The sequence below is a fragment of the Neopelma chrysocephalum genome, unplaced genomic scaffold, assembly GCF_003984885.1.
Source record: "Neopelma chrysocephalum unplaced genomic scaffold, ASM398488v2 Primary Assembly neopelma1_98, whole genome shotgun sequence".
Lineage (NCBI taxonomy): Eukaryota > Metazoa > Chordata > Aves > Passeriformes > Pipridae > Neopelma > Neopelma chrysocephalum.
Genome location: NW_020897761.1, coordinates 284,896 through 309,715, shown reverse-complemented (window position 1 = coordinate 309,715; position 24,820 = coordinate 284,896). Strand labels below are relative to the sequence as shown.

The 24,820-nt window shown below is 46.9% G+C and overlaps 2 protein-coding genes across 13 annotated transcripts in view; both read left to right on the top strand.

Annotated features, from left to right (window-relative positions):
- RC3H1 (ring finger and CCCH-type domains 1) overlaps positions 1 to 5,976 on the top strand; it is a 57,347-nt gene extending 51,371 nt beyond the window's left edge. For 5 of the 11 annotated variants that reach the window (XM_027694850.1, XM_027694851.1, XM_027694845.1 and 2 more), the window contains exons 16-20: positions 72 to 162; positions 295 to 430; positions 2,338 to 2,508; positions 3,076 to 3,191; positions 4,178 to 5,976. In XM_027694850.1, coding sequence (XP_027550651.1) covers positions 72 to 162; positions 295 to 430; positions 2,338 to 2,508; positions 3,076 to 3,191; positions 4,178 to 4,331 — 668 coding nt within the window. In that variant the 3' untranslated portion in view covers positions 4,332 to 5,976. The remainder of the gene's footprint in view (positions 1 to 71; positions 163 to 294; positions 431 to 2,337; positions 2,509 to 3,075; positions 3,192 to 4,177) is intronic. The other 6 variants (XM_027694854.1, XM_027694853.1, XM_027694852.1 and 3 more) reach the window with 4 other exon arrangements.
- An 8,751-nt stretch (positions 5,977 to 14,727) lies between these two features.
- Positions 14,728 to 22,163, top strand: SERPINC1 (serpin family C member 1). Of its 2 annotated transcripts, XM_027694526.1 has the most exons (8): positions 14,730 to 14,847; positions 17,331 to 17,458; positions 17,986 to 18,364; positions 19,885 to 20,100; positions 20,451 to 20,588; positions 20,672 to 21,065; positions 21,384 to 21,448; positions 21,628 to 22,163. In XM_027694526.1, exons 2-8 carry the CDS (start codon positions 17,397 to 17,399, stop codon positions 21,799 to 21,801), a joined length of 1,428 nt encoding a protein of 475 aa, XP_027550327.1. In that variant the 5' UTR covers positions 14,730 to 14,847; positions 17,331 to 17,396; the 3' UTR covers positions 21,802 to 22,163. The 2 variants fall into 2 exon arrangements, with proteins under 2 accessions (XP_027550328.1, XP_027550327.1); XM_027694527.1 differs by lacking the exon at positions 17,331 to 17,458 and having other exon boundaries at positions 14,728 to 14,847.
- The last annotated feature ends 2,657 nt before the right edge of the window (positions 22,164 to 24,820 follow it).

The following is a 24,820-nucleotide window of genomic DNA, read 5'->3' as shown; positions in this document are numbered from 1 at the left end:
TCTGTTGGCTGAACTACTGGAAGGATAGTTTTGTAGTAATGCAACCTGGTTTTCTTTCTGTTCCCTGGCAGACTACAGTCCTTATGGAACTCACGGTGGCTGGGGAGGCTCTCCATATTCTCCTCATCAAAATATACCTTCTCAGGGACGTTTCAATGACAGGTAGGATCGCTCGACTTTTTTCTTTGCCTTTCTCTAAATTTCCTTTATTTTTTTTTTTCTGCACCAGCTGAGTAAAGCTTTTTTTTCTGTTTTTTAGAAATCTCCTTATTTTTTTCTTTTCTGATCCCAAAGGGAGAGGCTGTCCATGTCGGATGTGGCTGGTCACGGGAAGCAGTTGCCCTCGGCTGAGCGAGAGCAGCAGCTGCGCATGGAGCTGCAGCAGGTGGACCATCAGATCAGCCAGCAGACACAACTGCGGGGACTGGAGGTTGGTACCAGCCCTGGGAACAGCAGTGAGGGGTGCTGTGGAGAGAGATGAAGCTGGTAAAGCTGCTTTTCACGGGCTGAGCTTTCTCTGACTGTCACAATAACTCAGTAAAAACACTTAATTCCGTGATGCCAGGCATCAGGACTATGGGACAGGTGTCAGACTGTGCTTGGCAGCAGAACCTTCACGTGCCAATCAACACCGTGCTTGACTGTGCACTCTGCTCAGTCGTGTTTGCTGTCATTCTCTCACTCCCTCACTGTTCATCTCTCAGAAGCAAAGTCATGGTGTAGATGCCTATTCCTCCTGGCTTTACTGCCATGGGAAATGTCTGATTTTTTTTTTTTTATACAGAAGGCCATGACCTTCCTCTGTTTCATGTTTGGCTTTGTGTTTGTACCTGTTTCTTCCTAAATAGCACAAGCCACAAGAGTCAAGAAAGTAAATGTGAAATACATTTAGCTTGAAAAATTAAAGCTTAAAAGTCTATGTCTCCTCACTTTCATTTTTAAAAGAATTAATGAGCTGAAGTCTTTCTGTTTTGTGAGACACAGAAGGAGAAGTGTCAGGGCATAATGAAAGAATTGTTTTAGCAAAGTTTAAGTTACTGTTTTCCTCCTAGGAAAAATCAGTAAATATTTATCAGAAAACTGTTCTAGGTACTTCAGCAACTATTCATGTTAATGTTTTCACTGAAGGAATTGCTGTAAGTAGTGGATAGCAGCTTCTACTGAAGCAATGGTTACCTAAAAACACATGTTAGAGAAGGGTTACTGCAGATTAGGTGTCAGAGCTCACAATTAAGTCACAGCAGCAGTTGCAGTAACATGCAGTACTTAGTTACTGGAAACATAACTTGTGTTCTTGTGCTCTTGTTTGGAAACGAGAGAAGAAAATATTTTAAATCTTCCATGTTTGCCTTTGCCATAATAGAAGAGTATTGGAAAGTTGCAAAACCCATGAGTGGCCTTCCTCTCCTGCTCATCATTGTTGGGACTGCCTCAGTGTTAAATCCTACAGAGTTGAGTGTTGAGCCTTGATTTTACTGTAATTTGAAGTTGGCAGAACTACTCAGTTATTTTGAGTAACAGCAGCTCTCAGTTTATCTCTTGCGTTCAAAACTGCAAGTAGGTATTAGAAATCCAGGAGGCTTCATTGATTTACCTTTACAGGGTTGCAACAATCACTTAATTCACTGAGAGCACGAAGAACTAGATCATTCTGCTTTCTTCCCAAATGAATGAGCATTTCAACTTGAAGACCAGCCATGTGTTGGGTTGTGTGCACTACTAGATGTTGTGTTTAAATGCAGAGCACACAATTGCAGAACTGGTTCCCAAGTTATTAGCAGATTTTTGGAGTGGCTGATATGGCTACTGCTTTGAGTAACTTGTGATCTGTGAATGGCTGCAGCCACTTGCTTCTCTCTGTTCCTCTGTCTGCTAATGTGGGACAGTAGAGAGCTGCACACGGACATCTACATGTCTCAGGATGTTTTATATAATATGGTCATAATTTTGGCTCTCCTACAGAACTTGATAAATTCTGCTGTAAAATAAAGCACTAGATTGGCTTACCTGCTGTTACATGTTGTCCAGCAACAGCTCACAAAAGAGTAGTGGGTTTGTTCAGGGTCTTAACCTTAGTTTTGAGAAGGGAGTGGTATGTGAGGAAAGCACATGCAAATTTATGGCAGTAAAAGATATTTAACCCTGCTTGTTTATAGAGGTCTTTGTGAATAGACCTGTTGAAACTTGCCTTGGAAGTGGTTTCAGTTGGGACCTTGTGAGGTGTGGAGAGAGAAGTTGGTTTTGCAAAGGAGCAATACTGTGGCGTTATGGCCTTAGAGCTCCCCCGTGCCCGGTGTCTGTGCTCAGTTGTGTGTGTGCTTGGCTTTATGCATTTAGGCTGTTAGTAACAGGCTGCTGTTGCAGAGGGAGGCGACTACCCTGGCAGGCCAACCACAGCCCCCACCCCCGCCTCCCAAGTGGCCTGGGATGATCTCAAGTGAACAGCTGAGCTTGGAGCTACACCAGGTGGAAAGGGAAATTGGGAAGAGAACCCGTGAGCTGAGCATGGTGAGTGCTGGGGGGGTGGGAGTCAGAGAGGTGAAGAGCCCTGTAACCCTGGCAGAAAGGCTGGATGCCCACAGCTGGAGTCATCCATCTCCCTCTTCACCTCTTTATTCTTCAAAACCTCCTCAGAAGTTTCTCCAGTCTTCTTCATGAAGAATTTTAATTCTAGCCACTTGAAAATGCTGTTATTTTGTTGCCATTTGAAATAAGCGTGGCGCTGAAATTTGTTGGAAACTAAACAGTCTCCAAGGTCAGTGTGCCATGAGTCCCATAATCTGCCTTAACATAGGAAACCTCATCTGCAGGTACAGGCTAGTGTTCAGAAGTCTGTGTGCTGTTACAGTCTGTGGCCTTTGCTTGTTGTTACAAGGATCATCCCTTCCTTTTGGGAAATACTGTGTCCCGAGAGGATGAGCAAATCTTAGTCTGTTTTTGTCTCATGGCTTTTGTGGGTTACACTGCGTGACTCCAATTGACAGGCCTTCATCATCGGCCCTAAGGGATGAAGTCTCCAATTCTTCTAACACACTTCTAAATTAAAGAATTTTTCATTTGTCCTTTTCTTTAAAGGAGAGCCAGTCTTCACTGGATATGAAAAACAAACTGGGCACCGCTAAACAGACAGAAAATGGACAATTAGAGCCACAAAGCAAGGTTCCAGCTGAGGACCTCGCACTGACATTCAGGTAACATGGGCCTTCAACCTGTCTTTGTAACAGGAGAATTATTTCATCCAGGGTCCCTCTCCTGTGTGAATAATTCCCCCTGCCTCCCATCAGCTCTGATGGGGAAGCATCTGCTAGGAAAAGAGGATACAAATCAAGTTTTTATAGTGCAAGCATGAATTAAGGACTGCTTTAGTTGATGAGTAGGTGAGTGGAATGAGACTTAGGTAAATTAATATAACAGAAGACTTGCAAAGTCTGTCAGACCAGGAGTCCATCTCGACAGTATTGGATGATTAATAGGGAGGAGCAGGAGATAAACAACAACCATAAAAGAAATCTCTACCTGCTATGTTGGTTTCAAAGAAAATAGACGTCCCAAATGTGAAAGGAAAGTTATTCCACCCTGCTAAGGTTTGTCATGTGGATTTGTCCAGGAAGGTACGTGACTTTGAAACTAAGTTCTGTTTAATTTGTAGGCAGTTATCTTTTTGTGTGGAGATGCTGGGATTGATTTCAGTTCACATTTAATAGACAGTTGGAATAAGATGTTGGCTCGGAATGCTGGAAATCTCCACAGCAAGTGTTTTCAGATGGCCACAAGCATCAGACTAGTATTGAACAGAGAAGCTCAGATGTCATGACATTTACATAACTTGATGTGAGCAGTTTGGAATCTGGATATTTATTCAGAAAATGTGTCCCTCAGTTGCTGGTGAAGTTTGCACTTTCTTCTTATAACCCATTCTTGAGTTCTGCACTGCACCATTAGATTGAAGCCTCCAGAGCAGGAACTAGTTTTTTCATATGAAACTCTGAAAGTAATGAAATCAGAACAACCACTTATGTTTTTTACATAAAAAAACCCCCCAAACACAAGATAAACTATCCAGGTGAGTTAAATATTCTGGAATGTGTTCATTGAAGTCCTTTTACTTGAAATAAATGAAAAATCTCAGTAATTCCTTCTTTTCACCCACTTCCCCTTTCTCCTCCACCTTCCCCAGCAGTGATGTTCCGAATGGATCGGCTTTGACCCAAGAGAACCTTGGCCTCCTGTCAAACAAGGCGGCGTCTCTGAGCCTGTCAGAGGACCCCGAGGGAGGAGGGGACAGCCACGACTCCCAGCGAGCCGGAGTCACACCCACATCTGCTCCATGAAGCCAGGCCAGCACACCCCGAGCTCCTCCTGCCAGGGGGGCAGCACCTTCCATCACGTTTTTTTCCAGGGGTAATTGGAGAAAGCCAGGAGCAGCAGCAGTAGCAGAGCAGCAGGTCCAGAGGCAATGTGCACAAACACAACTACTAGAAACAAATCCTGCACATAGTTCACATTAACGCATTTTTTAATTAAAAAAAATGAAAATTAGCAGTATCTGCAAGCAATTCAAATTAAATTTGTTTTTGTTCTGTGAATGAACTTTATTTTAATAACTTTGGACGCCTTGAATCCCAGGGCTTAAAAAAAAAGATATTATATATATACTCTGTTTGATTAATTGTATGATCTTAATGAAGTAGGTTTTTTCTTTTATTTTGGTATTATTACATACCCAGTGCATAATTCCTTCTCACCTTAATTTCTCAATGACTAAAACAATCTGGCCGCTTCCTTGTGTGGTTTAAGAGTAAACAAGGAATGAGGGTTGGAGAGTAGCTGTGAAATTGCAGTGTCAAAAGATGTGCAGCAAACTTCATTCTTAACACAGTTCCTCCCGTTGTGGCCAGGAGCTGAACCCCAGCTTCTTTCTTAAATCATTGAATTTAAACTACAAGTGACAGAATCCTTGCAATTCAGCAGGTGTTGTGGTTTGGTTTTTTAAAGGTGGTGTTGTTTAAGGTCTGTATGTTAGAAACTGGCTCCTGAGAGTCAGCCTGCAGCTTGTCTGGCAGTGCTGCAGTGAATCCTTCCTGGATTCTCCTTTCCTAAGGAAAATATTGCATCAAAATGGCCACTGGAGGTGCAGCACAAATCCTGCCAGAAGTACTGGGAAGCAAATTTGCTTGATAGATCCAATGCTTCTCCAAGTAGATGCTTTGTAAGTATAAGTTGGAGAAGCCATAAACCTTTTTTGATGTTTTCTTTAAAAATTAAAGAAGTGAAAGATTTTATTCTTGCTGCACATTTTTTGACTCCTTTGACGTACACTGGGGTGAGACCCTGGATACAAAGAACCCTGGAGAACGATTTTAAAGTGCTGCTCCCTCTGCACCTTCTTGGCCTGTGTTCTCATTTTTTTTTTTCTGGGTTAGACTACTAAATGGGAAAGCACTGGTTATGTAATAAATTACTGCATTGCTTTGGTTGGGTAAAGCAAGAGTTATTGAATTTTCTTGGGTTTTAGTTTTTTTCCTTAACCTTAACTCCTGCTGAGGTCGTAGCAACCTTGGGCTAAGCTTTGCATTCATCATACTGTTAAATAAAACAAAAGGGGGGGTGGGAGGGGATACAGTCCCACTATTGCCTACCAGTAGGAGAGTCCAAACAGAAGACTCTTTTGAGTAGCAATTATTTAATTTGCCCAGTCAAGGCACCGCGTTTATATACTATTTCACATTGAATTTGATTATGCCCTACAGACCTGGCTGGTCAAGGATTTGATACACATATTGGCTTGGGATTCGAGCTTTCTTTTTTATTTAAATAAAAATTTATATATAAATATATATATACATATATACATAGTTATATCTGTATATATATTGGGTATGTTTTAAGAATTTTTTCGCATGAGCGCAGCTGTTGTGATCAAATGTCTGGGAGGTAGAAGCACTGAATGAAAATAAAGGCATTTTTCAGCTCACACCCCCACACTCTCCATATGTCTTCACATGGGTTTATTTCGCTCTTAGTTGAACTTTGGCCTCTTCATTGCCAACAGTAGTTTGAGGCTTGCTTTGTTTTCTAGCCCCTCCTAACTTTGGGCAAAGAACCACCTTTGCACTAGAGCAGCTTCACCTCCAGCTTGTCCCCCCCCATCCGTACCTGCTGCTTGAGGCCGAGCATTCCAGCCGCTCCCCTGGAGCCCAGCAGGGCTGGGGGGATGCAGCTGTGAGTCTGTTCCTCCCTCCTCTGCTCTGGCCAGGAGGATGATGAAGGTGTTTCCCTGGCTGCCTGCTCCCAAGTCACCTGGCACAGGCAGCCTGCCCTCTCCTCCCATCATTTAGTGCAGAGCACCACCCTCAGGTCAGCCTTCTCCTTGGTTTTAATTAGTTTATACCTTCCTGCTGTGTCTTTATTAACACAGGGAGCTCACCTTAGTCGAGATAATTAGTGCAATATTCTAATCTAGGAGGACAAGCCCAGAATGTTCCTTTTTTTGACTGCAGTAATTGTGGATGTAAAATTAATTTTCAAAGACGGTTACAATAGGTTTGACTCCAACAGATTCGTTTGCAACACTAGGAAGAAAATCTGGAGGGCAAAAACCTTTTTACCTTTTATTTGACTAGTTCCCCTGCCAGATTAGGGATTATTCCTTTCTCCACTTTTTCTACTGGGAGGAATTCTGCAGTAAGAACCACTCAGATTGCTGGCCTGCATATGGTGAATGCTTCCAAAACTTGGGGATTAGAAAGGAGACCTTACTGTTGTCTGTCCATGCTGTACTTTGTGCGTAGTGTCCTTGTTGTGATCAGTGTGTCCAGGTGAATGCCCTGTTTGCCCAGAATTATAGTTTGGCTTGTTAAATAGTGTGTTTAATATCTACTAACAGTATTGATTTTTAGCTTTGGTTCTTCCCCTCCTCCTCTTACCCTTTTTCTGCCTTTCTTTTTTTCTTTCTGCAGAAGTTTAGTTGATTAAAACAAGTTGAACAGCAAAGTGCAGTGCATGCTTTTAAGTCTTTTTCTGAAAACTGCACGTGAAATGTTCCCTTTTTGTGGAAAAACTGGGAGAACTCAGAGAACAGAGAGCTCTCCATGCAGTTGGCAGCATTGATGGTTACAGCAAATAAGCAGAGAGTCAAAATGTCTGGAGTGACTCTGTATCCTGGAACACTCATTGCCCATCTCTGTCCCAGTTGTACAGGAGTGCTGCCCACCTCTGTGACATTGGTCTTGGCTACGGATTGCTTTAGTTCCTTCTGCCTGGGCAAGAAGGAGCAGTATTACCATGGTGTTAGGGCACTGCTGCATCCTTTGGTAGGTAGGTGGAATTTCCTGCTGCACCAGACAACTCTGAACCCTCACTGACCTGGGTTCCAGCCCGGCACAGACAAACCCCCCCGAACAGAAAGCTTCAAGCGGAAGGTTGAGCTTCAGTGTGTCAGTGATACAGTCAGTGTAGAAATGTCTGTTTATTCTGTAGTGTTACTTTCCTTCTCCTGTCAACATCTCTTCTTCCTTTCCTGTGACCTAGTTCTGATTTCTTAATAGGAGAAATTTAACCTGTTTCTTCTGCCCCTCTTGCATGCTGTTCCATTTCACAGTAGGACTTGTTTTCTCTAGATCAGAGCACTTTTCAAGCTTGCAGCACAGTTATCCCCTTCCTTCTCAAGTTCTTTTCTGTCTTGTTTTTTCTGAGCCTTCACTCCCTTTTTTCTTTTTTTCCTCCTTTCCTCCTGTGGCTTGCCCATCCACCCTCCCTGATTGTGTAACAGTGACAGCTTGCTGCCTCAAAACAGAGCATTCAAATGAATTCGCTTAGCCAATAACTTCTGTGAAGTTGCCTTTTCTAATGGTGTTATTACTCAGTGATGCACAAATGTGATATTGCCCCTACTGGTAGGCAAACGGGGGATCTGTATAAACATGGTAAACTGCTGTTTTCTTTAAAGGAGAGCCAAAGACTTGTGCTTTACACTTTTTTTTTTCCCCTGGTGTAGCCATTTTGATTGTCAAGCGTTTGTAGGGTATCGTGAGTTGACTGTATTATCCTAATAACAATTTCCAGAAGTTAATGATTGTCAAGCCTTGCCCATGCATTCAATTGTGGAAAATCATTCCGTTGAGTCATACAATTTGCAATGTACTGAGATGTATCTGGGGTGTTGTGATGTGTTTTCAGTCTCTCATGCACTCTCTCAGCTGATGGAATGGCTCATTTGGAGAGGGAGAAGGAACACAGAAATCTCATAATCCAAGAAGCCTTGTCTTTGAGTGTTTAAATCTAAATTGAATACTGATGGAAAATCTCTTCAGTTACATTAAAAGATAAATCTGTGTTACAAATGTGACTGACTTTTAAGCCCATTGGAACCGGAAAGACTTGTCAAACTTTAGCATTACATTAAATTAGATGTACAAGAACCAAACTCGTATGGTCATATTGTCTCTTGACAGCACAAACTGAGTAAGGTGGGGCAAATTCTGTCTTAGAAAGGGCCAGGACTGAGGCTTTTATTGATAATACAAGAAAGCCACTTGCATTTCCCTTCCTTGATCTGCTCAAACTCTTGCAGACTTGGTACCAAGGTTTTTAGATTCAGAGAGAAATCTAAGTCCAAGTAGCACAAACCCTCATTTCCATTGCCATTTATAAATCTGGACTATAACAAAGCCAACAGTTATCTGAAGAACCCCAATAAAAAGTATCTTTGCTGGACTGGCTATTTCAGACCTGCTTTTATAGTCTTGAGAAATTCAGTGCCAGTATTCAGGAGGCTCAGGGGCAGGAGTGCCAGCTTCCTTCTCTGCTCTAAAATAGGGAAAACACCCAGACATACAAGCAGTGTGCAAGTTTTGTGCTTGTCTGTGTGTGTATGAGGAAGTGTTTGTGGTCCTAGGATAGACAAAGCAGTGCTAGGCCATGATTCAAGTTTTGTCATAATCCACTTCCCAAAACACAGCCTTCCATTTTGCTTCCTAATGTTGCTGATTTAAAAACAACCAAAACTCTGTGTCAGCAACTTAATTTCTTGTATCGTAATATATCAGGTCACCTGGATGAAAAAAAAAAACAACCCAGGAAGCAAAACTTGTTGAGTTGACATGAATTGGAAAAACATCTGCCTCCCTTGAGTAATGTAAACTGAATTTCTGAGGGAAGTGAAGCAGATCTGAGCCACCTTTTGGGTACAGCCTTGATGCCAAGAGCTGGGTGGTTGTTGCTTGTAAATCAACATCCTGATTATTTTGTAGCACAAATTGATTTGCTCTCACATCAAGCAGGCACTGAAATGTCAAAAACATCATTGGGACTTCTCTTTTCCATAGTCAAGTGTTACCAACTGCATTATTTTCTGTGGGAATACCAATGGATGAAAGAGGCTGGAGTAAGTTAGTTCAAGTTACACAGTATAAGTAAGGAATTTTGGGGAATGTTCTACAGTGTCCTTACACAGTTAACATGTGGTCTTTATTCTTCTGTAGGAAGAAGAATGTAATTGCTTAGTGTTGTCACAGCCTCTGAGGCACTTCTTGTGATGCAAGTAGAGCTTAATTAGCAGGGAAAGGAGAACAAACTTAATGCTTATTTTGTTTGTAATATAATTTCCTAGTGGCAAGCGTGACATCATGTCGTGGGAAGTCTTTGAACACTGGTAAGCAAAGAGGCTGCAGCTTTTCCTGAAATTTCCCAAAAAAACAGGCACGTGGCAACGTGGATTTGTCTGCATAGGAACATCCCAGTCATTTGAAGCTTAAAGTATGTGGCCATAATATTCAAAATTGGGTGCCTGTAGCTTAGTAACATGGATAATTGATCTTTCCCAGGCAATCTTTGCAATTCCAGTGAGTTTGTGTATGATTTGAGTGCCAACTGCCAGGTGTTCAGCAGTTGGGAAGGTTTAGGTGACAAGGTACATCCAGCAAGGCAGCTTTCCTTGGATATACCAGTTGGATGTTTTCATATGCCAGGAAACAACTGATTCTGAGATCTGAAAGCTCTAGGAAAACACAATTATCAACTTCCATTTGAAACATGCGGTGTTGGGAGAGATGGAAGCAACAGGTGGTGCAGTGTCTCTGGAAATAAAAAGCATTAGACATGGTGGAATTACATGTGAAATATATATGGGGAAAATATATCTGTAAGCAAAAAAGAAAAAGAAAATCTTGTGGAATGTTTGATGTTTAAGAAATTATTTGCTTCTTTGTAATGTTAAAAATACCTGATTTATAGTTCTGTGGCAGACAGTACTCACAAGTCTTTGGCATCCAAACCAGACTGTGTATTGGATGGATCCCACAACTGGATGTGTGTGCTGACCTCTTTATTTGTAGCTTTTTAAAAAGAAACTTGGCAGCAGCCTTTTAAAAATGTGTGAAGCAACCTGAGGGAGAGGAGGAGAAGCCCCGTTCACCTCCCAGCTGCTGCCCAGCTCACAATTGGCACCGTTCACCCGCAGCCTCTCGCAGGTGAAGCTGCTCAACTTGGGCAAATCAAATGATTTGGAGAGTTTTTCCTAATTTTAAGGAGTTCCCATTCCCCCTTTGGCTTCTGCTTGCTGTGTAAGCAGCCTCCATGCTAAAAGGAGCTTTCCTTGCAGTCAGCTTAGCGACCGTGCTGGAGCTTGGCTGTCCTGCCCTGTTTTCTGTAACTGGTAGTGGAGTGTCCAGCTCTCTCCCCATTGTATTTGCTGCTATGGGGAGGAAGAGGTGAGAAAAGGCACATGTGAGAGGAGGGAGGAAGAACTGTGGGATCTCTACAGCGGCTCCCACACCCTCTTTGAAATCATCTGCTTCCAGTTGTGGGATTTCTCTATAGATGACCTTTTTTTCCTGGTTTCTGTATAAGCCTAATTTTCTTCGATCTTGTTAGTTCCGTACAAGTCTCCCCGAGACATTCTGCAGTCATTATCACCTTTTTGGGTGGAGTTTTATTTTAATTTTTTGGTTTGTTTGTTTTTTTAAATAACTTTTTAATATTGGTGCGTATATGCTTGGGATAGAGCTCATGTAATTTTCCAATCGTATTGATTGTATGTGATTGTGCCCTGCAGAGGTATATTTAACAAAAATAAAATAAAGGATAGTCTAGGTAATAAAATGGAGACCATGAGGTTTGTTGAGTCAGGTTATGAACTATTTCTTGAATTTATTTAGGATCCTGGATAAGTGAAATTCCCTGTCTGCTGTTCTCATGAATCAGTGCTGAACAAAATGTTCATTCAGTCTCTGTTTGAACTGGGTTTTTTCTTGCTTTTCTTCTCTGTCTGCTGTTTTCTTCCTTTTCTGCTCTTCCTTCCCATCAACAAAAATTCTCACTCCTTTATGGGAATGGCTGACTCTGGGTTGATATTGTGGATATTTATTGTCTGTAACTATCAAAACATTCTTAATAGGAGTAGAGATGAAGTAGAATGTATGAGAAGAATTCCATAAATTGAATTCTTTGCAAGTTCAGGGGAATTTTGAAGTCTTGTACATACAGTCCTGGTCACAGGGGAGATGTTCAGAGGCACACAGGGAGTTGGTGCCTCTTTTCCAGGAAAGGTTGGATGCTTTGCTACCTTTGGTGAAAACTGAGATGACAAAAGGAGTAGAGGAAAGAGTTCTCTATATCCATCTCCCTCTGTCTTTACTCCTGCAATATACTTTTTAAACTTGAAAGAAAAACCTTTTAGATCCTGTGCTGAAGTGGGACAGAGTGGATTGAAGGAGGCAAAAGGATCCAGAGATCTGAAAGTCAGTATTTGTCTCCTTTATTTTCTCTTCAGACTTATAGAGCCAACCCTGTCATCTTTGTACGAAAGGACAAGGGAGTGGAGACCTATTGTATGTGCATGGTGGTTATATAGAAAAAGCCATATGTTGAAATGTTATTTCTTCAGTCTTCACCTTGCTTTTCTGCCTCTTAAAGCTGACTCAACCTCACCTTGCTCTCACATAGTGTCTAAGGGTCCTTTGTGTTGCAGATTCAACAAAAAATGGTGGAAAGGTGATGATTCACTATTTGGTTTGTAAATAGACAAGGTCTTACCTGCTTTTCTGTCAGCATTTATATTAAATGATAAATTAATGGAGAACACTTTGAAATATCTCTCGTTTTCTGTCTGGGGTGAATGTGCATCCTTCTAGATTTGGTGTGAGGTGTAGGACTGTCAGATCATCTCTCGAAGGCTTTCTCCAGGTCAAGGTGTGTTTGTTCTCTGCTGGGCCGGAGCATAAGAGATACCAAACAGCAGAGGAGCCACATGTCTCTCCTTGGTCTGGTCTGTTCTGACTCCACCTATAAACAAAGTGGCTCCTTCACCAGAGGTGAATGAGAAGGGATACTCAAAATAATGTTTTGCTAATTGCTCAGAGTATATATCGAAAAACCAAAGCCTTCAGAGAAGGAGCGAGCAGCATTCGTCTGACGTTGAGCCTGGTTTGGGACTTGCCTTAGAGTGATGAAGGTTTGCTCCACAGTCTGCTTTGTGGTTTTTAATCTTCTCCTTTCTGTCCTTTTTGTGGGTTCTACCAAGTCATTATCTGGCTATAAATCTGAAACTGGCCGAACCAAGGCTGCTGCTTGGCTGAGAAACTGTTTCTTCTCCTATTGCAGGGCAGGCAGAGCCTTGTGGCTTTTGAAAGGAAGATCTGAAGTGCTGTGGAGCATCAGATCCCTTTGGAAGGGAGCGGTGGGTGCTCTGCATCAAGAGAGATTTGGGGAAACTGGGATTTTTTTTTAATGTGGAAAAGAGGGGGGAACTGGGTTCAAGTGGATGGTACCTGCTGGAAAATCTTTTTCCCTTTAGGTGTGGGTACCAGGATAGAAGGGAACTACAGAAGGTGAGCCCAGAACATGGGATTCTTTGATCCCATCACACTCTCTGAGTGCATGAGTCATCTGCCCTCTACCTCATAAAACTCCACAGTGAGCACCCAAAGCACAAGCAGAACTAAGGGAATTTGTGTTCCTGCTCACCAGTCAGGTGTATTTCAAAGCTGTTTCTTTCCAAATAGAATGTCTTCAATTGTTTCTGTAACCTCCTTCCCCATAACTCTGAACTCCAACTCCCTGTCTTTTGGACTACAAGTATGGGAGAGACTAAAACCAAGGCTTGATGCTTCATCTCCCTTGCCCCAGGCTGCCAGGCTTTGGTGCTCGATGAGTTTGAGCCCCTGGTCCCTGCTTTGGGTCTGGGAGCAGCAGCTTTTGGAGAACAGCCCTTCCACTGGAGCAGACAGGGCAGCTAATGGCTTGTCTGAACACACTGGCATCTTGGATGCTTCCTTAGGGATATCCCTGCTCAGGTGTGAGTGATGGGCTGTTGCTTGGACCTGAACCAGCAACAAATTACCATTTATTTGCTGCACTCAAAAACCAGGTTTACTCTGCTCCCCTGGGAAGGGATGGCTCGGGCACTTCTGTGGCATGTGCAAAACAGTAGGTGTTTGCTCTTGGCTTTAGTGCTTTAAAGTACCTCTGAGAAGTGGGTGAATGGAAACCCGTGCTTGGATGTCTGCCTGGGTGTGGAGCATCCTTAATTCACCCCAGAGACCCTGGGACCTGTGAGGTACCTCAGGAAATTAAACCAGCAGCCACCTGGAGCGATAAGGTGTGCGGTGCACAGGTCCTTCCTTTCTCATGGAGGACATTTTACAGTATCTTTTAATTTATTTCCACGATCTCTGTCCCTTTTAATTATATCCCATCCTGGTGTAGTAAGGCCTTTTACTTCCCCCAAACCATTTTGCAGCTGCATTTTGCTTTAAGACCTGGGCTCTTACTGGAGGAACAGGGCAGGTGTAGCACCTGCTGAGCCAGCCTGCTCCTGGAATTTGATGTTCAGGAGGCAACACTGTGGAATTTACAGAGCAGCTGCATCCCACATGGGAAATGGTGTTGCTCAGTCCTGCTCCCAACACTGCCATGTGGATCTGGACTGGAGATGGGGGAGCTGCTGCTAAACCTCAGCTTTCCAGCTGTACAAGTGAAAGGACATAGAATCACAGAATATCCTGAGCTGGAAGGGACCCACAAGGATCGTCAAGTCCCACTGCTGACCCTACGCAGGGCACCCCAACAATCCCTCCGTGTGCCTGAGGGTGTTGTCTGAACTCCAAACACTGCTTGGGCTCTGGCAGGTTTGGGGCTGTGCCCACTTCCCAGGGGAGCCTGTTCCAGGTGAGTGTGGTTAAGATGTTCCAGGTGAGTGCGGTTAAGATGTTCCAGGTGAGTGTGGTTAAGATGTTCCAGGTGAGTGCGGTTAAGATGTTCCAGGTGAGTGTGGTTAAGATGTTCCAGGTGAGTGTGGTTAAGATGTTCCAGGTGAGTGTGGTTAAGATGTTATTTGAAACTGCGGCGTGTGAAGTGGGGCGGCTTCTCCCAACTTGTGCCTGTGTGGAAATGGGGGGCAGGTGACAGCTACAGGTGACAGCTTGTATCTTGCTAAGCTACAAGATACCCAAATGAGAATTAAAGAGACCTTGGATCACCACATTTTTATTTGAACTCCTGAAAGTTTGGGGTTTTTTCTCATGGGATAAGCAGTTAATTTGCTGTGGGCAGGAACTGGAGGCATCTGGCACTTGTGTGGGATAGATGGTCAAACTTTCCCTTGTCAGATTGAACTTTAAAACCTCTTTCAAACTAAACACTGCTTTTTTTCCTGCTCTTTGCTTAACCTCCAGCAGCTGGTCATCAGCCTTTGGCCTCAGCATCCTACTCCCCTCCCACTGTCCCCTGCTGTTGTTTCAGCTCTGCTTGAGCACAGAAATCCAGTGGGGAAACAGCTTTGGGCTCAAGCAAGACCGTCCTCTTAACAATTTGCATTTACATCCTAAAAGTAGAAGGCTGGAGGGGCAGGTAAGAGAAACAAATTTCACAAATCTTTCATTGTTAATTAATTCCCTCTAACAGGTTCTTTTCCCTTCATAGGAGCCTATGAATTTTAGCTGCTGCCAGAGTGGGTTTTTTTGCTCTTTTCTAGAGGATCCTCCCTCCTATCCCAGCTCTCACGAAGGCTGACTTCTGTACAGCTCACTAAAGCATCATGCTTGACTCTTATCCCCAACCTGCAGCAATGCTTTTTGGTGTGGAGAGAATTCCTAAGGTCAGGATGTCCTGAGCAGTTGCTGGTTGTAAAAGAGCACTCCTGCTTTGCTTTGCACTCAGAGTCTGGGGTGTGGCGTGGCAGGGAAGATTTCTCTGGAGCTGAAGGAGGTTTGAGCCCCTTCCCATCAGCTGGGCTCTGTACGCAGTGTGTGGGTGCTGTGGGACAGTCACATCCCCACCAGCACCCCCAGTAGGTTCAGCAGGGTGGGTGCTGGGGGTCTGCAAGCCCACGGAGCTGCCCCATCCTGCAGCCATGAGGAACAGTGGGATGGAAGGGGCCTGTGCTGGCTGGAGCCCAGCTGTGGCACAGCAGCCACGGGATGGGGGAGTTTCTCGACGCCTCCCCAGAGCCTTCTGATTTGAAGCTGAATCAGCAACTTGTTTCTTGGCTTTCTGCACTTCTTTTTGTTGCTTCACCCTTCTAAGAGCTTTTTCTACTTTCTACTTTCTCCCTTGCCAGTAACCCCTTTCAGGCAGTGCTGTTGTGGGAATACTTTGGGATCCTTCCAGGATGAAAGCTGTTGACACATGGATCGTGTGGCAGTGCTGCAAGGGAAAAGGGAGTGTTGAGGGGGTGTGAGGGGAGGAGGAATGGGTTTTGGCCAAGTGCTACAACAAAGAGCTGGCCTAAGAAATAGCAAAGGCTCTTGCCTGTAAGAGCCAAGACTGGACATGTCAGGGGCCAGGTCAGCCTTAGTGGATGGTAAAGTTGATTTAAGGGGTTAGCACAAAGTCCTGTATCTCCTCTAGGGACGGCCCAGGACTTAACTGCGGAGTAGAAATAGAGAGTCTGTCCCGTTTAGTCAGGGCGGGGTGAAGATGAGGTGCTCTCCTCACTCCTGTGCTTTGGTTTTAAATGTGAGATTGGATTAGCAGCACTTTGTGCCATGGCAGGCACCACGAGCTGCCTCTGGCTGGGCAGAAGCAGGGATTTGTCCTTGTACAGGCATGTCAGGATCTGCCTTTCCCTGGAGGAGAGCAGAGTGACGGAGCAGGGACCATGGTGAGCTTGTCCTTTCTGCTGGGACCATCCTTCCTGCTGCAGCTGGCAGCACTAAGTGTGGGTGAGGGAGGGCTGCTGCAGGCAGGGAATGGCTCTGCTCCCAGCCCCAGGGCCATGGAGCTCTGGAGTGTGCTTGGCTTGTTGCTGGCTGATTTTTCCTGTAGGAGCGAAAGGTTCGGAAGAGCAGCACTTCCTGGAGTACTTTCAGTTGTCTGAATAGTTTTCCCTTCTCCCTCCTGCCCTGGGTGTTGGGTTTTGTTTCTGCATTTGTTTGACTGCCCTCCCCTGTTGGATTTTTTTTTTTCCCTTTGTGGTGTCCCATCTGTCCTGAACCTTTTGGAAGGTGATCTGTTTGTCATTCCCAGCAAGAGCTGTGGCAGTGGCCTGAGTGAGCCTCTTGTTTTGCATGTTTTCTCACAGTCCTTGTTGCTGTGCTATCAGCAGATGCAGAGGGGCCCTTGGGGCTCCGCGCAGTCTTGGTGCCAGATGAGGTAATTTCTGCTTTTGCAGAGGAACTGGAGCAGAGATGAAGTCATTGCCCAATAGCCTGGGGAGGGGGGTTGTGGAAGAACCCAGAGCTCTCCTTCATCCCACACCAGCCCCTTTGATGCTGCTGTTTTCCTCCCGCAGGTGCTGGCCCACCAGCACTGCAAGATCACAGACACAGAGGTCAGCAGTGCTAAATGCAGCTGATTTTTAATTTAGTTTCTCAGAAGGTGATGCTTGGTAGCCATGCAGTGAGTGTGCGGGGGCAGGCAGAGACCTACCTGAGTCAGACACATGTTTGAAAAAGTCTCCTGTGGTAGGCAAGTCCTGGGCAGGCTGCCAGCCCTTCCCAGTAGTTGTTTCTCAAGCTGTTGTGGCTGTGGTGTGGGAGCTTCCTGCCACAGGGATGTGAACGAGCCCGGGTCATGCAAAGGGCATCTCGGAACCCCGGTGCACAGGACGTGCTGTGTCGGCCCTGGTGTGGCTGAGGCCTCGCTGCCAGAGCTGAAGGGTGTTGGGATTTAGGAGGAAATTCTCCCCTGTGAGGGTGGTGAGGCCCTGGCACAGGTTGCCCAGAGAAGCTGTGGCTGCCCCTGGATCCCTGGAAGTGTCCAAGGCCAGGTTGGACGGGGCTTGGAGCAACCTGGGCTAGTGGAAGGTGTCTCTGCCCATGGCAGGGGGTGGGATGAGGTGGTCTTCAAGGTCCCTTCCAACCCAAACCATTCCATGATTCTGTGTGCTTTAGCAAAGGTGGAAAAGAAATTATCTCTGCCTTGCTGGGTGATTTTCAGAGACCTGCTTTTGCTGGAACATGGTGGTTAATGTCATCCTGCCCTCCTCAGGTACCAGGGACAACCAGTTTGCATTGAAGTGGTATGAACTTTGGACAGGAATAGCTGGGATGCACCAGCTACACCATACATGCTTACAAAATACATTTTTGGGATATTAAAGATGCTCAGTGCATGGAGGGACCAACTCCCCTGGAGACCTCTTCCTTATCACCTCTCTTCTCTGCCGTAGCATCTCCTGCATCAGGAACTGAAATAGCATGAGGTGACCCTGGGGAAACACCACACAGGCAGGGCCCTTGCACTGTAGCCACCTCGCTGGCTGATGGGGAGGACTCAAAAGTTCAAGTCATGTTTTTGTACAAACTTGAGCCCGCTGCTTAAAGAGGGCACTGGGAAAGCCCTGTTTTCAGTGTATTGCTTCTAAAAGTAGTGTGTGCTCGGAGGCATATTTGTTCTGCTGGTGTCTGTCTGTCCTCCTGGTTTATCCTGCAGCTCCGGGACCAAGGGAGGATTGGAGAGGAGCACAGGCTCCTGTTCCCCTGGCTGAGACGGGCCCGTGGGTTTAGGGCCAGGCCGTGTGTCTGAGCGCTGTCGTTGTGGTTCCAGGACGATGCGTCTGGTGGTGCTGTGTCTGCTGGGCCTGTGTGGGGTGGCTGTCCCCGAGCCCTATGCCGTGGAGGACATCTGCACCGCCAAGCCCCGCGACATCCCCGTCAGCCCCATCTGCATCTACCGCAACCCCGAGAGGAAGCCCCCGGAGGGCGAGGGGCCGGAGCCAGCCAAGGACAAGCTGCCGGAGTCCACCAACCCCCGGGTCTGGGAGTTGTCCAAGGCCAACTCCCGCTTTGCCGTGGTCTTCTACAAGTACCTGGCTGACTCCAAGGACAACGGGGAGAACATCTTCATGTCGCCCCTCAGCATCTCCACAGCCTTCGCCATGACCAAGCTGGGAGCCTGTGGCAGCACCCTCCAGCAGCTCATGGAGGTCGGTGGGATTCCTCAGCCTTTCCCTGTAGCAGGTGTAAAAGGCAGGAAAGGTGATCGTGGCTCATGGATGCTCTCAGGGCCAGGACAGCTCCCTGCCTTGGGAATGGAATCATAGAATCACAGAATGGTTTGGGTGGGAAGGGACCGTGAAGCTCATCTCGTGCCACCCCCTGCCACAGACAGGGACACCTTCCACTAGACCAGGTTGCTCCAAGTCCCATCCAACCTGGCCTTGGACACTTCCAGGGTTGGCATATAGCATTCCATATAGTGGAGACTTTGCAAGATACCTCTCTGTAGTGTTAGTATGTGAATGTGCGTCCACACAATTCCTGACTGTCCTCCTGGTGCAGCTCATCTCAATCCCAGTCTCTGAGCAGTCTTTCCTCTACACCCAACAGACATTTCCCCTCCTCATTGTACTCCTGGTGGGACAGAGATGCCAAAACCAGCTATTCAGTCCCATCCAAACTGGTCTTGAGACCTGTAAACAAGACCCTGGGAAGGGGCAGAGACAGGCTGCTTGTCTCTGGATTTATTTAGATACTAGCTCCTTCCCCTGACTCCTTATTTAGATCCAGCATTCAGGGTGGATTTACTGGGTTTCAGAGGTTAGGTTTCATCTAGAGGAAAGGAAGCTTCTTCGGGAGATGAGGGAATGGAATGGGAACAGTTTGTTTCTTGCAGATTGGGCAAGCACATAGCTAAGCATTTCTTTATGCTGAAAGCAGGAAAAGCTGTGATAATCAAGTCCCATTGGGAGAGGCTCTTTTTCACGTTCCCTCTCTCTCCCTTGGGACAAAAATCAGAGACATGGCAGACCCTGCAGTCCACCTGACTTCCAGGGCAGGGGAGCCTGTACACAAGGAGCCTCATAGGAAGAGCAATGTGCTGTGGGATTTTCTGTGCTTAAAGGCCTGAGGTTGGATAGCAGTAGACAAATCATAACTGTCCTTCTAGCTGGGAACAGATAAAAAAATTCCCTGTGCTGCAAAAATCTACCCTCAAAGTGATTGCTACATGTTCCCATTCCCTGTAAAAATAGATAAGATGTACCAGAATTACTCAACAGGCCATGATAATTCCTCCTGGGAAGGAGCAGCCTTTGGCATTGTCACGGGAGGGTTCAGTACAATCCTTGTGAGTCTTCCCATGACCTGGTATGACTTAAGAGCTGCTTCCAGGCCCCACTGGTGCAATGCTCATCCCTGGGGTGTGGTAGCACTGGGGGAACCTGGAACCAGTCACAGGCAGAGTATTGGGAGCAAGGAAACCAGAGTTAGACACAGGAGCAGCACCTGAGCAGGGTTTAATCCTCCACTTGGACTCCAAAGGAGATCTTGGGCTGGTGGGGAGTTCATTTTATGTAGATTTGGCTTCCCAATTACACGTGGAGGGCGAAGCTCTGAGGGCCTGCAGATTTCCTGGCTGTCGAGGCAAAGGCTCCTCCACTTGCCGTGGGGCCCAGGAGCACAAGAACCTGCTCATGGATTCCTTCTCGCTGCTTGGCTCCTCCAGGTCTTTCGATTTGACACCATTTCGGAAAAGACGTCGGATCAGATCCACTTCTTCTTTGCCAAGCTGAACTGCCGGCTTTACAAGAAAGCCAACAAATCCTCGGAGCTGGTGTCAGCCAACCGCCTCTTTGGGGAGAAATCCTTGGTCTTCAACGAGACTTATCAGAACATCAGTGAAATCGTTTACGGAGCCAAACTCTGGCCTTTGAACTTCAAAGTGGGTTTGATCTACTTGCGGCTTTGCTTTTTTGTTTGGTTTCTCCCCCCCTGCCATCCTTCTGCTTTTGCTGAAGGATGCATCCCTGTCTTTTGCCCGGAGGAAGTGCCCTGCTCTGGCTGTGTGGGGTATGAGTGAAGGCCAGGAGGGAGCCTTGGATGCAGCTGCTCTTGTTCCAGCTCACCCTTAACCACAGCCATGTCCCCACTCCTCGTTGCTGAACCCTGCAGCGCCGCTCTGGGAGCGGTGTCCTCCCCCAGCACACACCCTGGGAACCTGTCTCCTGCAGAGGGGGCACAAAGAGGTGTTTAAAACCCTTGGCTTAACCTTTTTTTGGTCTCTTCCTTCAGGAGAAGCCAGAACTTTCCAGGGAGATCATTAATGAGTGGGTGGCTAATAAGACAGAGAGACGCATTACAGAAGTGATCCCAGAAAGAGGTATTGATGATCTCACTGTCTTGGTCCTGGTCAACACCATTTACTTTAAGGTATGGCTGACAAAACTGGGGGAGGAGCCCACGTCCTTGGGGACACATGGTGCTCATGTTTGTCCTCCCCCTCTCCCTTTCAGGGACACTGGAAATCGCAGTTCCCAGCTCCAAACACAAAACTGGATGTATTTAATAAAGCCAATGGTGAGACCTGCAAAGTCCCAACTATGTACCAGGAGTCCAAATTCCATTACGCATTCATCCCCCAGGACAAAGTCCAGGTGCTGGAGCTGCCGTACAAAGGGGATGATATCACGATGGTGCTGGTCCTGCCCAGTGCTGGGACACCGCTGGAGGACGTGGAGCGAGTCCTGACGTCGGAGAGGCTGCAGGGCTGGCTAGACTCCATGAAGGAGGTGTCACTCTTTGTTTATCTCCCTCGGTTCCGTGTCGAGGACAGCTTCAGCGTCAAGGAGAAGCTGAGGAAAATGGGGCTGGAAGATCTCTTCAGTCCGGAACACGCCAGACTCCCAGGTGAGATGTGGAGGTGGGGGGCAGCCATTCCTCTACAGGTGCCAGGGCATGAGGTGCAGCAGCACATGAGGAACAAGAACAGGAAAGCATTTAGATGTTGCCACAGTCAGTGATGGACTCTGGTCAAGTCCCACCGTGGACAGGCAGCCCTGCTCTGCACTGAGGACATAGCAATTTAGCAATCCACTGCATGTGGGGGAGCATATTTTCATTTTAGGGCAGCCATGCCTTCTGCCTGATCCCAGGCCCTGATGGATGGGAGTGTTCTCTCTTGAGCTGTGCCTAAACTCAGTTTAACCTTTCTCCACTCTGTTGCAGGTATCATCGCAGAGGGCCGCACAGACCTGTATGTGTCTGATGCTTTCCACAAAGCCTTCCTCGAGGTGAGCCTTGTGCTGTCCCAGGGTGTCTTCCCCTTGTTTTTTAAAAACATGTAGCATTAAAAGAAAAAAAAATAGCTCTGAACCCCTGGTGTTCGTTTCCTCAGCAGTCTGGGGTTCTGAGAGAAGGAGGGCAAGCCCTGTCCCTGTGTTTTAATCCCATCTTCTCCCTTGGTTGGCAGGTGAACGAAGAAGGGAGTGAGGCGTCAGCTGCCACAGCCGTCACCGTCTCCGGCCGGTCCTTCCCCATGAACAGAAAAATCTTCAATGCCAACAGGCCCTTCCTGCTTTTCATCCGGGAAGCCGCCCTCAACACCATCATCTTCATGGGCAGGATAGCTGATCCTTGCTCCTAAAGGGGCTGGCAGGGCCTCGCCTCTCCCTCCTCTGCCTCGGGAAGAGGGGCAGAGGGGTATTGCCACAAAGCCCAGGCTGCTCCTGGCGTGGCTAGTCTTGCTGTTTGGTGCCAGCTGCAGGGAGGGACTGCATCCAGCTGGGCTGTCCCTGCTCCTCCCTGGGTGAGAAGGCTCACAGGGCCCCTCACCTGCTACGTCCTCCATGCAAAGGGAAGCTGAATTTCTTCCAGCACCAGTAGTTTTTTGGCACCCAAACCCGAGTCCAGCACTGCTGTCCTTCCCATGTCCAACCCTCCTCCCTTTCGGGCCTCAAGCTGTAACTCTGACCCCCTGGTTCATTAAACCCTATAGATCTGTATGTAGCAGACTGATCTCTGAATGCACAGGTTGCACCAAGCCACTTCCTAGACTCATTTAAACTTTCCAACAAACGGGCCCTTCCCTGCGTTCCCCAGTCCCGGCAGAACGACCCCACACTGGACAGGTCAGTGGAACAGCAGCAACCACAGGGTTTATGCTGGCTGGGCCAGAAACATCCTTCCACAGCACATGTGGAAGAGCTGCCAACCAGCTGTGCCCTGCTTGCCAGCAGCTGTGGTGTGTCCAACATGCCCCAGGTAAGAGCCACCAGTGACAGTCTTGCACAGCCAAGGCTTTGAATCTCATTTTTAACATTAAGACTTAAACTAGCGAACGGTTCCGGTAGCAGGGGTGTCCATGAACTGTGGCAATGCCCAGCTGAGGTAACCAGTATCTGTAGCTTTGTTAAAAATCCCTTATTTCACCTGCAAGTTTACTCCAGGAGCTGAGGTGTGCTGGCCTGCTGCTGGGCCACACGTGTGGCCTCTGGTGCTCTCAAGGTGGCTTTACTGCTGTACGACCTCTGACAAGGTTGTCCTCCAGATGGAGAAGGTGGCGAGCTTCCCTCTAGGATTTCTGCATTTCAGGCAGCTGTTTCAAACCAAAAGGGCAGTGACAGCACAGGTGACACAAGTGGGTTTTGCAGACAGCTGCGAAAACACCAGTGGGTGTCCCTCCCCAGTGGGTCCTTTAGTCTGGATTTGGTAGGAGCAGTGAAACACCCACCTCTGTAAAGGGTTCTCTAAGTAGCAATGGCCACAGCAGCCAAGCCATGCTGCAGTTCACTCAGAGCTGCCATGACAGGGGTTTGGTGACTGGGTCTCTGGTTTTGGAAGCCACAGGGGTTTGCAGGACTCTCTCTCCTGCTCCCAGGAGGAGAGTTTGAGCATCTGTGTTTGTGCTGTGAGTGGCACATGTGTTTGGACACAGAGAGCCACCTCCTCCAGCTGTAGCAACCCCTGCACCCCCACAAGGCACCGTCCTTTCTGGGCTCACCTGCCTGCCTGGAGGAACACCTTGGGAAGAAGCTGAGAGTGTCACATGTGTCTGGGGCCCTGGGAGAAAAGGGGGAGCATTTTGGAAATAACTAAGGGCTCAGAAAGCAGCTCTTCCTCTTCCTGCCCTGCTCGGGCAGTCACCACTGTGGCTTTTCTTGCTGGATCCCATCTTTTGCCTGCTCACCTCGTTGAGAGAACACAACCCTGCAACCTCTACCTCTCCAGGCTGTGGAGGTGGAGGCTGGTGAAGGAGGAGGGCTGAGGCAGTGCCTGGGGATCTCTAGCATGGCACTGAACCACAGTGTTTCCCCTGCCTTTGGCAGCTGGGAAAACATCCCGAGATTGGCCTGCAGCAAGGGCATTGTGCCTGTTCCACCTGGTGAGACCAGGCTGAGCCTGCTGAGTGGTGAGACAAAGCTCATCCCAGACAGGACAGAAGCCATCTCAAGTGCCAGGAACAGCAGCCTGACACTGCCCAACCTTTCCCAAACTGCTCAGCTTAGGGCAGTGCAGTGCTGCCCACAGCAGGGACCAGGATCTCCCACCATGGCAGAGAAAACCCACACTGGGTCACACCAGTCAGCTCCACGACACAGACAAGGATCTGAGTATTAAACCATTTAATTCTCAAACCACTCACATGCATAATGTTCTTTTACACAGTGTTAAAAGAAAGAAGAAAATGCGATTTATTTTTTTTTAATACAAACAGAATTTCAAGTATACATTTATAGAATTTTCCAAGATTCCTACCCAAGTTGCTAAGTTTTCATTCACATTGTTCTTAAAGCTGTCCGACGAGAGCGCTTTTTGCTAAACTGCTTTCAATGCAATTGTACAGTCCCTCTACCTTGGTTTTATTTCCCCCTTCCCCAACTCTGGTTCCCCTCTGCCACCCCTGCCCACCCCTCTCCAGCAGCTCTGGCTGTCCCTGTTTGCCATTGGCCACGGTCTGCCAACACCTGCTGGAAGAGGAAAAGGGAAGTGGTGCTGGAGGACCAGCTTGGGAACAGCTTGGAAAAATCACTGAAGAACAGTCTGATATCCACAAGTTACACACAGCAGGCTCACTCTTCCACCTACTGCAGACTAGTCTGAACACTGACTTTTTCTTCTTGAAATAAGGATTACAACCAAAAATAAAATAAAATAAAAAAAAGATAATAATTAGTACAGCAGGAAATTTCTTAACTGTGAAAGTAAGTCTTGAGTGTTAGGACACCTGTCCTAAAAAGTTTGATTTATAGGCCAACAGTTGAAGGCGACAGCACAATTTCTGTTACAAATGGTTACTCTGCAAACCAGCTCAGAGCAGAATCAAGGTGGGAGACACAAACTTGCATTTAAAAAAAAAAAATAGAATACTGAACTGATGAGGGCTCCATATCCACGTTATGGAAAAACCCCACAGCCCCAGTAACAACTTCCTCCTGGCTTTGCTGTGCAGCCGAGCTCAGCTGGGTTGTAACTGGGTGCAACTTCTGACCTGTTAAAAACGGGATTTAAATCTGCTTTAGAGGCGAGGGTGGGTTCTCTGGACCGATGACAAAGCCCCCCCCGGGGCCCGGCCCTGTCAGTCCCTCCCTGCAGGGCTGGCCCAGCCCACGGGGCTCCCGAGGTAGAGCTGCCCTGGCTTTTGGGCTGCCTGGGGCATCCCAGGG